The 16,019-nt window shown below is 39.0% G+C and overlaps 1 protein-coding gene across 1 annotated transcript in view; it reads right to left on the bottom strand.

The window, feature by feature from the left end:
* Window positions 1-16,019, bottom strand: part of RABGAP1L (RAB GTPase activating protein 1 like) — a 920,113-nt gene that overhangs the window by 30,920 nt on the left and 873,174 nt on the right. Inside the window, exon 19 of the mRNA XM_007947094.2 lies at window positions 4,673-4,765. Within this exon, the coding sequence (XP_007945285.1) occupies window positions 4,673-4,765 (93 nt within the window). The remainder of the gene's footprint in view (window positions 1-4,672; window positions 4,766-16,019) is intronic.

Genomic DNA, 16,019 nt, shown 5'->3' on the forward strand with positions numbered 1-16,019 from the left:
CTAAGGCATTTGACTGCTAACCAGAAGGCTGGCTGTTCAAACCCATCAGCCACTCCTTAGAAGGAAGATTGGGTAATCTACTCCATAGTGATACCGCCTCGGAAACCCAAGGAGGGGTCGCTATGAGTCGGATCTGACTCGACGGCAGTGAGTTGGGTTTTATGGTGGTGCAGTGATTAAGGCATTTGGCTGCTAAATGAAAGGTTGGTGGTTGGAACCTAATAGCTGCTCTATGGAAGAAAGATGAGGCAGTCTACTTCCATAAAGATTTATAGCCTTGGAAACCCAATGGGGGTCGCTACGAGTCAAAATCTACTCCTAGCAGTGAGTTTGTTTTTTTGGAGTGGTCTAACGGTTAAAGCAACTAGGCTGCTAACTGAAAGGTTGAGAGCTGGGATTCATCAGCCACTGTGTGGGAGAAATGACCTGGTGATCTGCTCCCTATGATCACAGCCTTGGAAACCCAATAGGGTAGTTCCACTGTCCTATAACGTCCCTAGGAGTTGCAGGTCAACTTGACAGCACATAACAACAATGTAAAAAAACAAAAAAATATATATATATATTCCTAATAAGTGTCACTGAAAATCCATGTACCACACACACTTATGTTGGCCTTTCCCTAGAGAAAAAAGGTACACCCAGGATCAGTCATTAAAGCTCCACTTTTAACAGGAAGGCCTCCCTCTCTCAAGCATAGCTCCTGCACAGGTATCTCTGGTGTGAAGCAAAATTCATGAAAGGAAGACAGCAGGCTAGATGGTAATCCCCTTGGAACATTTTGCTTTGTTAAAAAAACAGATATTCACATACCATTAAATTCTCCTTCTTTAAATTGTACAGTTCAGTGGTTTTTAGTATATTCTCAAAGTTACATTATCATCACCACTACCTAAATTCTAGGACATTTTAATCATACTTAGGGTTTTAAAATTTCTATTAACTTTATACCAGCACTACACTTCATGTCTTTTTGGTTGAGATTTAAGTGTTGGATGAAGATGAATACAGCAATTTACCTCAGAAGGTAGATCTTTGCATATGTCATAAATAAGGACACAAAATATGTTTAAATAGATTAGCAAGAATTCCACTCTACATTATTAACTCTTTAATCTGCCTCTAACTTCCTTCGCAATAGCCCTTTAATTTGTCCCACCAAGTCTAAGAGAAATAGCATAAAACTGAAATATCTCTTGTTGTTGTTGTTATTGTTATGTGCTGTTGAGTCGGAACCGACTCATAGCGACCCCTCCTTGGGTTTCCGAGGCAGTATCACTATGGAAGTAGATTGCCTAACCTTCCTTCTGAGGAGTGGCTGGTGGGTTTGGACCGCCAGCCTTCTGGTTAGCAGTCAAGTGCCTTAGGCACTATGCTTTATTGTATACTTTTCTGGGACCTTTTAATTTTTAATTGCCACATTTTTCTAACTAGCCATTTGTCAAGCTAGGGGTAGACATGACATTTTAAGTAGTATGGATCTTAATGGTTGGGAGAGGTTGTTACTGACCTGGTACAAACTCCCTCAGTGATTAAAAGATCATGCCTGCTTATTGTTTAGAGAACTAGGTTCCCAGCCCCAAATCTGTGAATTATAAAGTGCTCATTTCTAGGACAGACATCTTATTCTTGACAAGATTAAATTTAGAAGATACCAATAAGTTTTAAGAAGCTTTCCTACATTCATTAGTTGCAATTAGCTTCTAAGTAATACATGTTGATTATGTGAAAGACCAAATCTGTTGATACGTGGAAACTACAATGTCAATTGCCACCTTAAAAATATAATGTGAGAAAGCAAAACCACTTTATCAAGTATATCACCAGTAAAAATGCTTAGACATTATTAACAGGTTATAGGGATATTAGTTAGATCATCTATTAAGATATTATAACAATCCAAAAATAATAGCTATCGGAGGCTTCTGATATGCACAAATAGAAAAGGCCCCAATACTCAAAACATCTTTCAACACAAAACAAAAAAGTTCAATTGTACTTCGAACCTCTAAAAGAAAATTGATAATCTTATGCATGAGTACTTTTTTAAAAAATAGCATGCATCTGCCAGCAGCTGCCTCAGTGAAGAGACACCTCTAGCTCCAGTGGGACGGGAGCAGGAGGCAGAGCTGAAGCCCAAGGTCAAGGGGCTTTCACCTAGCCCCTAGAGTAGGCACTTTGAACTCGGACTTCTAGCCTCCTAAACTGTAAGAGAATAAACTCCTGTTTGTTAAAGCCAAATAAATAAATAAATGAAATAGTACGCATCTTACTATTTATTTTTTCATATCTGCTTTAAAACAAAAAGGATTTAAGAAAAAATAACATATTCAGCCTACACTGATTTTAAATGTATAGTGTTGCTCTTGCATTTCCCTCTCCACTTTTTTTTAATGCATTTTTCCTAGATTTTATTTACAATGATGGCAGCAATAAAATTAGAATGATACAAGCAGTAGGGGAACTTCATTTTGGATTTTTAATTGTATGTTTTTTTTTTTTTTCCCTTAATAATGTAATTACTGCCTTCAAGTGTTTCTAAAGCAGCACACTATATGAGCTATGTGACAATTGGTTTTACTGGGGAAGGAGGTGCTGGAAATAAGCTGCAAACCCTACCCAGAAGCATCTTATCTAGTAATAGTTATTTATCATGTCAGTAGTTAAAGCAGTCAGCTGGTGATTCAAACCCATCAGTTGCTCTGCAGAAGAAAGACAGGGCTATCTGCTTCCATAATGATTATAGCCTTGGAAACCTTATAGGGGTTGACTTGATGACAATGGATTTTTTTTTTTTTTTTGTATTATGGCAGTAAAGCAGTCCTGGTGGTGAAGTGGTTAAGTGCCCAGCTGGTAACCAAAAAGTCAGTGGTTTGAACCCATCAGCTGCTCTGTGGGAGAAAAATGTGGCAATCTGCTTGCATAAAGATTATAGCCTTGGAAATGCTAGGAGGGCAGATCTACTGTGTCCTATAGGGTCTCTATGAGCTAGGATTGACTTGACGGCAATGGGTTTACCATGGCAGTATGTGGGATTTTACTATCAGTTCTTTATTGACTCAGTTCTATAAGGAGAGAAACATACTGATGTGAGATATTAGGCAGTGATAGGAGCTATATGAGGAGCTGTGGTGGTGTAGGTGCCTAAGGCACTTGACTGCTAACCAGAAGGCTGACGGTTCAAACCCACCAGCCACTCCTCGGAAGGAAGATTGGGCAATCTACTTCTGTAGTGATACTGCCTCGGCAACCTAAGGAGGGGTCACTATGAGTCGGGGCCGACTCGATGGCACATAACAACACAACAACAACAGGAGCTATATGAGGAAGATCAAAGAGGGATTGGAGGGAAAGACCCATATAAAGTGATAGTATTCTAATAATATGTGTGAAATTAGTATCAGTAGGCCTGAGAGGATTAATGACCATTTATTGAATACAAGCTATGTGCTGGGTACTTAATGTACAACATTCCTCCATCCTCACAACAATCCTGCAATGTAAGGACTATACCACACATTTTACAGATAAGGAAGTGGTTTAATATCTATTCTAAAAGGCTGAATTCCAAATCCTGAGCTCTTTTGTTTTTCAGTGAGCGAGGATTTGAACTCAGGTCTGTCTGACTAGAAAATCTATATATTCTTTCTACCATGCTCCTCTGCTAAACCTATTATATTATTCAATTTAGCAAAAGAGACAAGCGGTATTGTGTGACTGTCCTGTTGTTACCAATGGCCAGTTCTCTGACCACATAAAGGCAACTCCAGTTACAAAAATGGAAGTCACCCCACTGTGGGTAAAATGTTAACAATACCACTATGCATTTTTCTTGGCAGGATGTCCTGGAATAGGTGCTCAATGGGAAAATAAAATACTCTCTTATCCTACTGTACTGACATGGACAGAGGAAACCATCACACATCTATAGGAGTCTAAAGAACTAAAACATGTTTAAGAGAGATAATGATATTTCATGTGGAAAAAAAATAAGTTGGTAATTAGCATTTCCCAAAATTCTTGGTGAATGGCCCTTTTTTTAAAAAAAAAAATACCACAATGAATGAGATATTAAACCAAAACCATTTGATTCTGAAACTGTATATACTGTAGTCCAGTGTCAATGTTCTTCATAAATCTATGTGAAGAAATAAATGTTGCAAGAAACACCATTAGTGAGCTCAATATATCTTTCTGGTTTTTATTTTCCTTCTGAGTAAATTTGTATTTTTAATATTTGCTACAGACAGAGGTAAGTATAAAAACATCCTTGTACAAATCTTGTAACAGTTCACCTTCTAAAAGTCTTTGTGGATGTGACCACGCACAGCTAAAACAGTATTCTGTCATTTTCCTTTTTTCTCATTTTTGAAAGCAGTTGAAAGCCACTTTCTCTGTCTTTCTCTTTCCCTCTCTTTCTCTCAGCTTCTTATGAAGATTCCCAGTACAAATGCAACAGCTGGAGTAACCTATAAATATACAAACTGAAAGAAAAGAAATATTATGGTTGGCTACTCAGAGGTCTCCTGAAATGAAAACATACCTGGGTTACTGAGGATTATCAGAGAGAATCTAAGTCAATCAACAAAGATCAGAGGGAATTGAACTCGCCACAACTGCTGCTTTAGGGTAAAGAAACCACTTTGCTCAGAATGACATGTATCTCCCATACCTTGTATCTATCCATGGGGTCTTCCTGCTGCAGCTGACTCTCTCGCATTGTCTGATACTCTTTCTCATATTTCTTCAACTTCTTGGTCGGTACCTGTTGGGATTAGATGGAAAATGTTAAAGAAGGACTCCATTTGGGAAAAATTTTTCTGATTATATCCTGATTATGCCTCTCGTATTCTCAGCAAGCATATCCAACTATGGAAGTGGTCTAGATTCAATAGCTGGGGTAGGCAAAGTTTCTCTGTAAAGCTTCAGAGAATAAATATTTTAGTCTTTGTGGGCCACAAAGTCTCTGTCACAACTACTCAACTTTGTCATTGTTGCATAAAAGCAACTATGGATGAAAAAAACAAATGAATGTGGCTATGTTTCAATAAACTTCTTTCTATAAAAACAAGCCATAGTTTCTCTACTCCTGGTTTTAGAGTACTGCTAATAAATCATAACCACTTCTTATTAATGTACTTAAAAGTGCTATGAATTTTGTTAACCAGCTCTAAGTATAATTGACTCATAACCTTTCTACCTTGTTGAAAATAAAACGTATTTTATAAAAATAAAAAATTGAGCAACAAAAATATTAACAAAAATGAGATTATTATACCTGACAGAAACAGATTCTAAGTTTTAACATTGAAAACTCAGAAATATGGAATCATTGTGACATAAAACCAAAAACCAAACTCGCTGCTGTCAAGTCAATTCTGACTCATAGCGACCCCTACTGGGTTTCTGAGGTGGTGCATCTTTACAGAAGTAGATCGCCCAGTCTTCCTTCTACGGAGTGGCTGGTGGGTTTGAACCATCAACCTTCTGGTTAGCAGTCAAATGTCTTAGGCACTATGCCACCAGAGCTCCTATAGGAGATCATTAAAAAAATCACCAAGTCATATATTTCTTGCTATAATCATATAATCCTCAAAAAGACAGTAGTGTAGTGTTTTTTGAAAATCTACATAGCAAAAAATGATGACAGAATCTGGGGATTCTACATATAAACAAATAAGCATAGTAGAGTGTAAAGGTCATAGAATTTGACATTAGAGAGATAAGACTCTAAAGGCCTACTAGGTATTTACTGTATTTTTACATAAATAATGAGCACACTGTACATTTCTTTGTCATCCTGTGCCTTCCCTGCTCCAGGTAAGTTTACTAGCACACTAGTCCAATTAATTTTTTAAAAACTAGCATAGTACACTTATAAAAATATCTTGGGGAGAGGGTGCAGTAGGCAAAAAAACAAAACAAAACAGGATGGCTGTGTTATTTGTGTAAAAATATGGTATTACCTATGTGATCCCTTGGCAAACCATTAGTTAATTCTCTTACTCTCAGTCTGTAAAATGACAGGTGAAAAAATATACCTACTTCACGGAGGTTGTGAGGAGAATGAAATAGTATAAAGTAGGTAAAGTACCTAAGGAGTCCCTCCTTGGTGGTGTAAACGGTTAATGTGCCTGGCTACTATGGTAGTTAAGGTTATGTTTCAGCTTGGCTGGGCGTGGCTTTGAGTGGCTGTGCAGCTGGATGTAATCATTCCCCATGGTAGGACTGGTACTCAACTCCATGGTGGAATCTACTAGAGCAGCTGAGTATCTGCTTTAGGGATGTGGGCTGCTTCCAGTATATAAGATGCTTTGAGAAAGGTCTTGAGCTTTTTGGCACACCTGGACCTGCAATGTAAGCATGTCCTCATTTAGCAGCCTGCCATGTTCCTTGTTAATCCTGGGACCGTGCCATTATACTTGTCAACCTTGGGTTTGTCAGCCTCAGCAGCCAGCAGCTGCCTGAGTTAAGACATGCCTCCAGCACCAGTGGGCTAGGAGAGCAAGAGGCAGAGCTGAAGTGAAGGTTGAGGAGCCTTCACCTAGCCCTTAGAGCTAGTACTTTGTATTTTCTAGCCACCTAAACTGTAAGAGAATAAACCCCTGTTTGTTAAAGCCATACATCTGTGGTGTGTCTGTTATAGCAGCACTAGAGAACCAAGACAGCTACTAATTGAAGGGCTGGAGGTTCAAGTCCACCCAGAGGCACCTCGGAAGAAAGGCCTGGCAATTTACTTCTGGAAAACCAGCCACTGAAAACCCCATGGAGCCCAGATCTACCCTGACATGTAGGGGTTGCCATGAGTCAGAGGCGATGCAATGGTAAATTTTCTTTTCTTAAATACCTAAAACAATACCTGAATTCATAGACATTTTTCAAAAAATATTCCATCAGAATTAATCTATTATAATCTATTCTGCCCCTTATGACAAATTAAGTCTATTTTTAGTCTTTCCTTGCATAATCTAAATTATTTAGTTTCTTTAGCTATCAACATCTTCCCTTAAGTCTTAACATAAGTGGCTAGAAAATAAGAAAAACAAGTTAAAAAAAAAAAAAAAACTCTAAACATACTCTTTTGCTGAATTTTTGAGGACTCAGTGAGGGCAAAGATGACGTGTTGATGTCTCTCTGCATCTGCCATGACCCTTAGCAAAGTACTAGCCCACATTAGGCCTTCAATAGATCGTTTCTTGCTGAGTTCAACCAGTTTAAAAGATAGTATGTAGAAAACATCTATATGTGTGTGGGGGAGGGAGCAAGAGAGAAAGGGAAGTATCTAGCACGAAGATAAAATTATGTTATAGCTTTCTGGGACAAGGGCAGTTTCAATTCTCTGGAATCTGGCCAGAGAGTTTTTTTCAATAAAAAGTGAAGACATTATGTGTCATTTCCTATCTTAGTCTGTTAGCTTTGTTCTTTCCACTGGGAGCATACAAAGTATTGGAATTCTCCACTATGACCATGATTGGAATGTTTCACAAACTCAGACCAAGTCTGATAAACAGTGCAAATCATTAAGCAACCACATTTGTGACAGTGTCCATCTGTTCGATGGGGGACAGTCTCCCCAGTCAAACTAGTAAGGACATCTCCCAAGGTGTAACTGAATTGCAAAATCATTGTTGAATACTGTCATGAGAAACTTTAATCCCTTATAACTCCATCTCCAGAACAGTACACTGTGTCCAATTAAAATTTTAGCCATCAAAAGGCAAGTACTACCTGCCAACCGTGTTAGTCTCATGTTATCATCTGATAAGCAATAAGGAAAATATATTTCCTTATATGCTAACAAAACAACAATAACAACCAAAACATTTTTGTTGAGTGTGCTGGTGGTCTTAAATTCCTCTAGTTTTTTTTTTCCCCCCCTTTACATATTTTAAATATATACCAAGAAAATCAAAAACAGATTCTCAAGATAAAGTGGCAAACTACTAGCACTGAAATAGCTCTGGAGCTAAGGAAAAAGGTCTGCGGCCTCAGAGTTCTAAGCAGTGACATGGTATTTCAAATGTATCCCTAGGAGCAGGGATCAAGGGTTACGGTCAGAGAAACGAGAGGCACTGTGAGGAGGGAGCCTGTCCAGAAGCTATTTGCCTACCACATGGGAAATATTCCACTGTTTTTACAACTGGATACCCAGACCAGGACATGAACAGCTGAACAGCAGTCCTCTGTAGAAGTATTTTACACATAGTTTTAAAACTTATCTTTTTTTACCAATGACTGAATTCCATATTGCAAGCTTGTTCCTAGATAATTCTGCTAAAATAATTTTTTAAAATCCAAATTATTATAAAGTTGTTTTCCTTTTCCACATGTGAAACACTGTCCATTTAAGTCAGTCTTGCTACTTATGTTAAAAGGTTCATTTCCAAGTGAAATTTTCATGAAATGCACTAAAAAAACCCCAAACTCACAGCCCGTGAGTCATTTTCAACTCATAGCGACCCCTCCTTGGGTTTCCGAGGTGGTATCACTACGGAAGCAGATTGCCCAACTTTCCTTCCAAGGAGTGGCTGTTGGGTTTGAACCGCCAGCCTTCTGGTTAGCAGTCAAGTGCCTTAGGCACTAGGCCACCAGAGCTCCCTCCCATCTGCTAAACACCTCAATAAACTAATCCTTTCTTATCTGGCTATGATTTGAGGAAGTTTGGCCTCATCTTGCTCAGGGAAACAGAGCAGGTTCCCAGAACAATATGTTGCTAGGAAACCTTCCAAGCTTATTTATCTTGTGCTGTGGGGTGATGGTGAGCATCTACTTGTGATGGGCACAAAGTGAAGAGGGGAAAAGGGTAGGAGGAAGACACAGGAGAACTGATATGAAACTCCTGTTATTTATGAGGTAATCACAGAAAATAGACTGTTAAGGTTTAAAACTATTTCAGGACAAAACTGACTTTATTTTATGCAATGGAATTAGGTTAAGATTCAGGGTGAGGAAGAATAATAATGTCAGACTATGAGGACTAGGCAAAGAAACTTTTTAGTTCGTAGTTTTAATGAAAATAGAAAATCATCAAGAAGTATTAGAATAGAAGCAACTTATTATTTCAAGAGCAGTACAGGTATCTCTCTCCCCTTAAGTTATACCAATTTAATGTAAAGGTGCAGTTGAAGAACATATTAAGAATCACCATTCTTTTAAATGTCTATCTAATAGTGAAGTCCTGTGCCACTGATGTTGGTCCTTCCACATGGCCAGCACTTTTTATTTGGTTAAACTCAGGAAATACCCTGAAAAAGTCCCCATCCATGGAGGGACATCTAAGTCAATCAGCCTAACAGTTCATAATATTCTACATAGTAGTTGCTGAGTCTTAAAAGCCTGCAAGCAGCCACCTAAGATATAACTATCAGTCTCTTTCCATCTGGAGCGAAGGGGAGTAAAGGAAACCAAAGACTCAAGGAAGCAATTAGTTCATAGGATCAGTGGCCCACACAGACCACAACCTCATCTAGAAAGAGAAGAACAACAGAAGAAATAGATGGTGTCCACCTACTACAATTGACTACTCTGAACAGGGATATAACAGAAGATTCCAGTTAAAATCGAAGAAAAATGTAGAGCAAAATTCAAAGTCAGAAAAAATGACCAGACTTACTGGACTGATAGGACTGAAGGAACCCTGAAGCTATGGCCCTAAGACACCCTTTTAACCTGGAACTGGAGCCATTCTCAGAGGTCACCTTTCAGCCAAATAATAGATTGGGCAATGAATAAAGAAGCCTGAAGAAGAGTTGATGCTTCTGAGTTGTGGTGTTGGTGAAGAACGCTGAGAGTACCATGGACTGCTAAAAGAACTAACAAATCTGTCCTGGAAGAAGTGCAGCCAGAATGCTCCTTGAAAGCAAGAATGGCCAGACTTTGTCTCACCTACTTTGGTCATGTTGTCAGAAGGGACCATTCTCTGGAGAAGGATGTCATGCTTGGTAAAGTGGTGGGTCAAGGAAAGAGGGGAAGGCCCTCAACAAGATGGATCGACACAGTGGCTGCAGTGATGGGCTCAGGTATAGTAGGGATCATGAGGCTGGCACAGGACCAGGCAGTGTTTTGTTCTGTTGTACATAAGGTCGCTATGAATTGGCGATGGCTTGACGGCATATAACAACAACAACAATAAAATAAACAATAATACCCACGAGGAATGAGCTCTTTAAAACAACCAACTATACAAGACCAAATGAGCAACATTTGCCTAAAAGCAAAGATGAGAAGGTAAAGAGGGGCAGGGAAGATGGAGGGATGGAAACAGGGAAGGCAGAGTAGAAACGGGGAGAGTGCTGACAAATTGTGGGGATAGCAACCAATGTAATGGAACAATTTGTGTATGAATTGTTGAACGGGAAACTTTTCTGCTGTGTAAATTTTCACCTAAAAACACAATAAAATGTTCCACAAAAAATCCACATCCAAAGATGATGCACACTCACCATTACAAAATGCTATTTATTAAAAACAATCAAATGACCAAAAGAAAAAATCAAAAGAAAAAATGATATAAGACCCTGACAAGACACTCCTAAAGATTATAATAGTAATCAATCACTTAAATAATCAACCAGGGTTTGATGTTTCAAACTTGACAAGTGCATTTAGGGAAGACAGCATTGAAGCTAGTGAAGTCTTCATCTTTTGAGTAGTTTATGTTATCTAGAAACTTTTTTTTTTTGTCCATGTGTGTGATTTTGGTGAAACTTTACAGAGCAAATTCACTTTCCATACAGCAGCTCACATACACTTTATCTCATGACATTGACTGCAATTTCCCACAATGCAATAGCTTTCCTTCCACTTCCTCCCCATAGTTACTTCTTCCCTATGTCCTTCCCTCCCATGCAGTCCTACCCCCTGAACAGTCTCCCTGTGCATACACAGCCCTTCTATTCTCCCATGATTCATCTCTCCAAGGAGTGTCTCTACCTAATGTAAATATGCCTGTCTTTTGTTTGGCTGACAGCCATAAGAGTGGGTTCAATTCCAGACCTGTTAGGGGCCACAGTCTCAGGGGTTCCATCAGGCTCCATCAGACCACCAAACCTTGTCCCTTTTGTTTGTGTGTGTGTGTGTGTGATTTTTTGTTCCACATTGTTCTCCCACTTTATCTAGGCTCTCCTACTTAGATCCCCCTCCAGTGGTTGACAGTGGTAGCTGGGCACCATCTAGTTCTTTTGGTCCTCATAGTTGTGTAGGCTGAGGATCGCATTAGTACCACTCACCTGGACTAATTATTTCCATGCATCTTTGGTTTTCTTCATATTTAGAAACATTTTATTAAATGCTTGGCACAGACATTTAAATTTATAACATAAATACTCACTTACACAGAATTATTACTTTGGAGCCAGAGGGACCCTTGGAGATAGTCTGGTGTGATCCTTTTCTTGGTGTGTGAGGAATCTGAGTGCATGTAGCTAGAGCACTGGATTGGGACGATGCCAGCTGGCTCTTGGCAGAGCAATCTGAACATGGTGGGTCTGTCTCTCTAGCCTGTGCTGCTTCCTGGTATTAGGCTGTCTCTCAGGTGAAGTGTTTCTCAAACTTAAGTTATTTAAATACCACTTTCATTATTTTTACCATATTTACACACATTTCAGGGAGGTCTGGTGGTATAGTGCCTAAGGCATTTGACTGCTAACCAGAAGGCTGGCAGTTAAAACCCACTAGCCACTCCTCAGAAGGAAGGCTGGGCAATCTACTTGGATACCACCTTGGAGACCGAAGGAGGGGTTGCTATAAGTCGGATCCGACTTGACCACAGTGCGTTGCGTTGTCATTCGTTACACACATTTCACTTGTTATTTTCTCTTTAAGTCAATTAAATGCTTTTGAACATACTGTATTAGGAAGAAAATTCCCTCCCTCCCCCTAAGATGGCTACACCCTAATCCCTGGAACTTGTGAATATATTACTTTACACAGCAAAAGGGATTTTGCAGATATAATTAAGGTTAAGGGCCTTGAGATGGGGAGATAATCCTGAATTATTGGGTGGGTGTGATATAATTACTAAAAATCATTAAAAGAGGTGAAACTTTCTTGACTTCAGTCAGAAAGAGCTGTGTCTATAGAAGGGTCATTCCACTGCTAGCTTTAAAGATGAAGAAAGAGGGCCGTGAAAAAGGGAATGTGGGCAGCCTCTAAAAGCTGGAAAAGGTAAGGAAATGGATTCCTCTTTAGGGCCACCAGAAAGGCAGTCATTCAAAAGAGAACAATGGGATACTGTGTGGTTTAAAATGAGGAAAGGTGTGCATCAGAGTTGTATTCTTTCACCACAGTTATTCAATATATATACTGAAAGAATAATCTGAGAAGCTGGATTATATGAAGAAGAACATAGGATCCGATTTGAAAGAAGACTCATTATTAATTCATTAATGTCTCATAAGACTCATTATTAACTGCTATATGCAAATGACACAACCTTGCTTGCTGAAAGTGAAGAGGACTTAAAGTACTGAGTCATGAAGATCAAAGACTATAGTCAGCAGTATGGATTACACCTCAATATAAAGACAACAAAAATCCTCACAACTGGACCAATAAGTAACATCATGATGGAGAAAAGATTGAAGTTGCCAAGGATTTCATTTTACTTGGATCCACAATCAACGGCCATGGAAGCCACAATCAAGAAATCAAATGACATGAGAAAGAAGGGCTGCCTATGCACAGGGAGACAGCTCAGGGGGCAGGAGTCCATGGAGGGATGGACACTGGGAAGAGGTAACTATGGGGAAGTGGGAGGGGTGCTGTTGCACTGTGGTAAACTGTGGTCAATGTCATGAGACAAAGTATGTGTAAACTGCCGTATGGAAAGTGAATTTGCTCTGTAAATCTTCACCCAAATCACAATAAAAAAAAATCAAGTATAAAAAAAAAAGAAATCAAATGACATATACATTGGGCAAATCTGCTGCAAAAGACCTCTTTAAAGTGTGTTAAATGCAAAAATGTGACTTTGAAGATTAAGATATGCCTGACCTAAGCCATGGTATTTTCAATAGCCTCGTGTGCATGGGAGAGCAGGATAATGAATAAAGAAGACCACAGAAGAATTAATGCATGCGAATTGTGGTGTTAGTAAAGAATACTGAATATACCATGGACTGCTATAAGAACAAACCAGACTCTCGTAAAGGAAAGACAGCTGGAGTCCTCCTTAAGAATCAAGAATGGCCAGACTTCATCTCTCATATTTTGGTCATGTTGTCAGAAGGGAATAGTCCCTGGAGAAGGCTATCACACTAGGTAAAGTAGAGGAGCAGTAAAAGGGGGAAGACCCTCAACAAGGTGATTGACTTGACAGCAAAAATTGTGAGGATAACACAGGATTGGGCGGTGTTTCATTCTGTCATACATAGGTTCACTAGGAGTTACAACTGACTCAACAGTACCTAACAACAACAACCCAGTTTTTCCTAAGGATCTGTGAATATCCACTGGTATTTTCTAGTCATATTGTACTCCATTTTTTAAAAATGCCTATTGAAATCCTCTAAAATGGTTTTATGCCAGAGTTTGAAGGACATTGCACTAAATCAAATGAACTTTCTCATCTACTCCTCTGATGATACTCACTGGGGAGAAGCTTTATCAACTCTACTCCTGCTCACCAAGGTTGTCACCTGCCATTTACTGATGAAAGTGGGTCTTAGCTATTGTCAGGAAAAACCTAGAAATGAGCCTAATAAACTTAAGGAAAAGGGGAGTGTGGTAGTTAAGGTTATGTGCCAACCTGGCTGGGCCTGGTTGAGTGGCTGGGCAGCTGGTGGTAGTTATTCCCCATGATGACACTGGTAATGAACTCCATGGTGGAATCTTTTATATATGACTCTAAAGATTGAACACAAACTAATTTTTATTGCATATCAATTTTAGATGGCCTTGCCTTGCTAAGTTTTATCACAATAATTATACTCACCAGGGTTACTGCCCTATTTTGTATTTTTACTTTTATTGTTTCATTTTGAATGCTTACGAATATATTGAATATCACATGCATTAATTATTTCTGAGAATTAATTAAAGATGATTTGGTTAGGTGTCCTGGTTGTCAAATGTGATCTTTGTATAAGTAGGAGCTTCAGTGCTTTTCAACAGCACAGATCTTAAACTCTGGATACTAGTTAATGGCATAACAGGACTCCTCAGTCACAAACTTGGAATATACCTGTTATATAACGTCAGGGAAATGTACACACAGGAAAAGAGAAAAATGGCACAACACAGTGGACTATGCATGTGAGGGAATTTTCAACCTGATTTACACTTGGCAATGTATCAGGCTAGCTCTTTGGTATATACTGATTTGGGCCATGTAATGAAATAACAATTTTGTGAAAAACTGGTTATTGAAAAAGTAGAAAAAAGAGCCTAGGAGCTACCCGTGTTTAAAGGAGAAATACTATTGGATTTTGGCTGGGGTGATTTGGGGGTATATAGACTCTACATCCCATTTCTGGGGCCAGAGCATCCCTGGCCCCATTTATCCTCTCAGCTGTCAAGTGTTGCTCATGCCCTCCAGTCATTTTCATTAGTTTCACAAGTGCATTAGCAGATGTTTGCAAAAGAAGAAATCTACAGGGTGGCAGAAACACCTCACTGAGGGGGATTTTCACTCCCACTAAAGATTATCCAACTTTCCTTACCCAATTTTTCAAAAACAAACAAACAAACAAACCAGCATTTCCCTTGTGCTAAATTTTAAAATTGGGCCAGTCACCTGTAAAATCTATTACTGGGAGCTTAATGGATCTGATTCTTTATTTTCGAAATAAAAGATACAAAAATATTCATTGACGAATGTAAATATTTGTAAAGTAAATCAAAATTTAAAAAGGCAAACGTAATGCAGATTAGTATTTTCAGAAATGAAAGTTCCTGGTATCACAATGCAGCACCTTAAAAATTAATGTATTATAAAAATTAATATAATAGCCATTGTGCATAGCTTCTGCTCACTTTGGATAAGTTCTTAGGATGAATATAAGTTATTCCATTCAATTTATTAATCTATAGGCAGAGAAAAAATAGATTCAAAGTAAAGTATCAAAGTTTTTAGTGATGTAGGGAAGCCTGGGAGTTTATAATCAGAGTCCCAGTCACTTCTATAATGACTTGTCAAAACCTGGACATGAAGTGGATCAATGGTAAAAAAAAAAATTCTAACAGTTTGCAGTAGTAGCATAAAAGACTTGAGGAAAATACATGGGAAAGGATCAAGAGGAAAAGACCACTCACAACAAGGACCACGTCTAATCTCAAATCAAATCATTGCCATCAAGTTGATTTAGACTCATAGGGCCCAATAGTACAGAGTAGAACTGCTCCATGGGGTTTCCAAGATGGTAATCTTTACAGAAGCAGACTGCCACATCTTTCTTCCACAGAGCAGCTGGTGGGTATGAACTGTCAACCTTCTGGTTAGCAGCCAAGCACTTAACCAATGCACCCTTTGCTTAATCCTCTTCACAGCGTTCAGTAAAAGAAGCTACTTTGACTGACTGAACTTTTAGCACTGGGAGGAAGGGAGACATACTAGGTCAATGAATTTTTCTCTCAAGGGTGAAAAACAAATCCTTCAGAGAACATGTTGTTGTTCGGTGGCATAGAGTTGGATCCAACTCACAGTGACCTTACCTACAACAGAACAAAACATTGTCTAGTCCTGTGTCATCTTCACAATCATTGCTATATTGGAGCTCACTGTTGCAGCCACCATGTCACTCCATCTCATTGAGAGTCTTCCTCTTTTTCACTGACCCCTCTACATTACCAAGCATGATGTCCTCCTTCCCTAGGGACTGGTCCCTCCTGATAACATGTCCAACATACATAAGACTGTGGTGCAGTAAATTACTTAGTGTGGCTTTTCTACCCATAAGTCTTTGTAAACTCCAAGGTGGGATTTTCTATGAGCAACTGAGGAGCTCCTGATTGCTGAAGGTGTCCACCTGGGTTATTTCTTTTGGGAGTGGCACAAAACAATGTTCTGGGAGGTGCCCACT

The sequence above is a fragment of the Orycteropus afer genome, unplaced genomic scaffold (genome assembly GCF_000298275.1).
Source record: "Orycteropus afer afer isolate SDZICR_OR568_19922 unplaced genomic scaffold, OryAfe1.0 scaffold00175, whole genome shotgun sequence".
In the NCBI taxonomy this organism is placed as follows: domain Eukaryota; kingdom Metazoa; phylum Chordata; class Mammalia; order Tubulidentata; family Orycteropodidae; genus Orycteropus; species Orycteropus afer.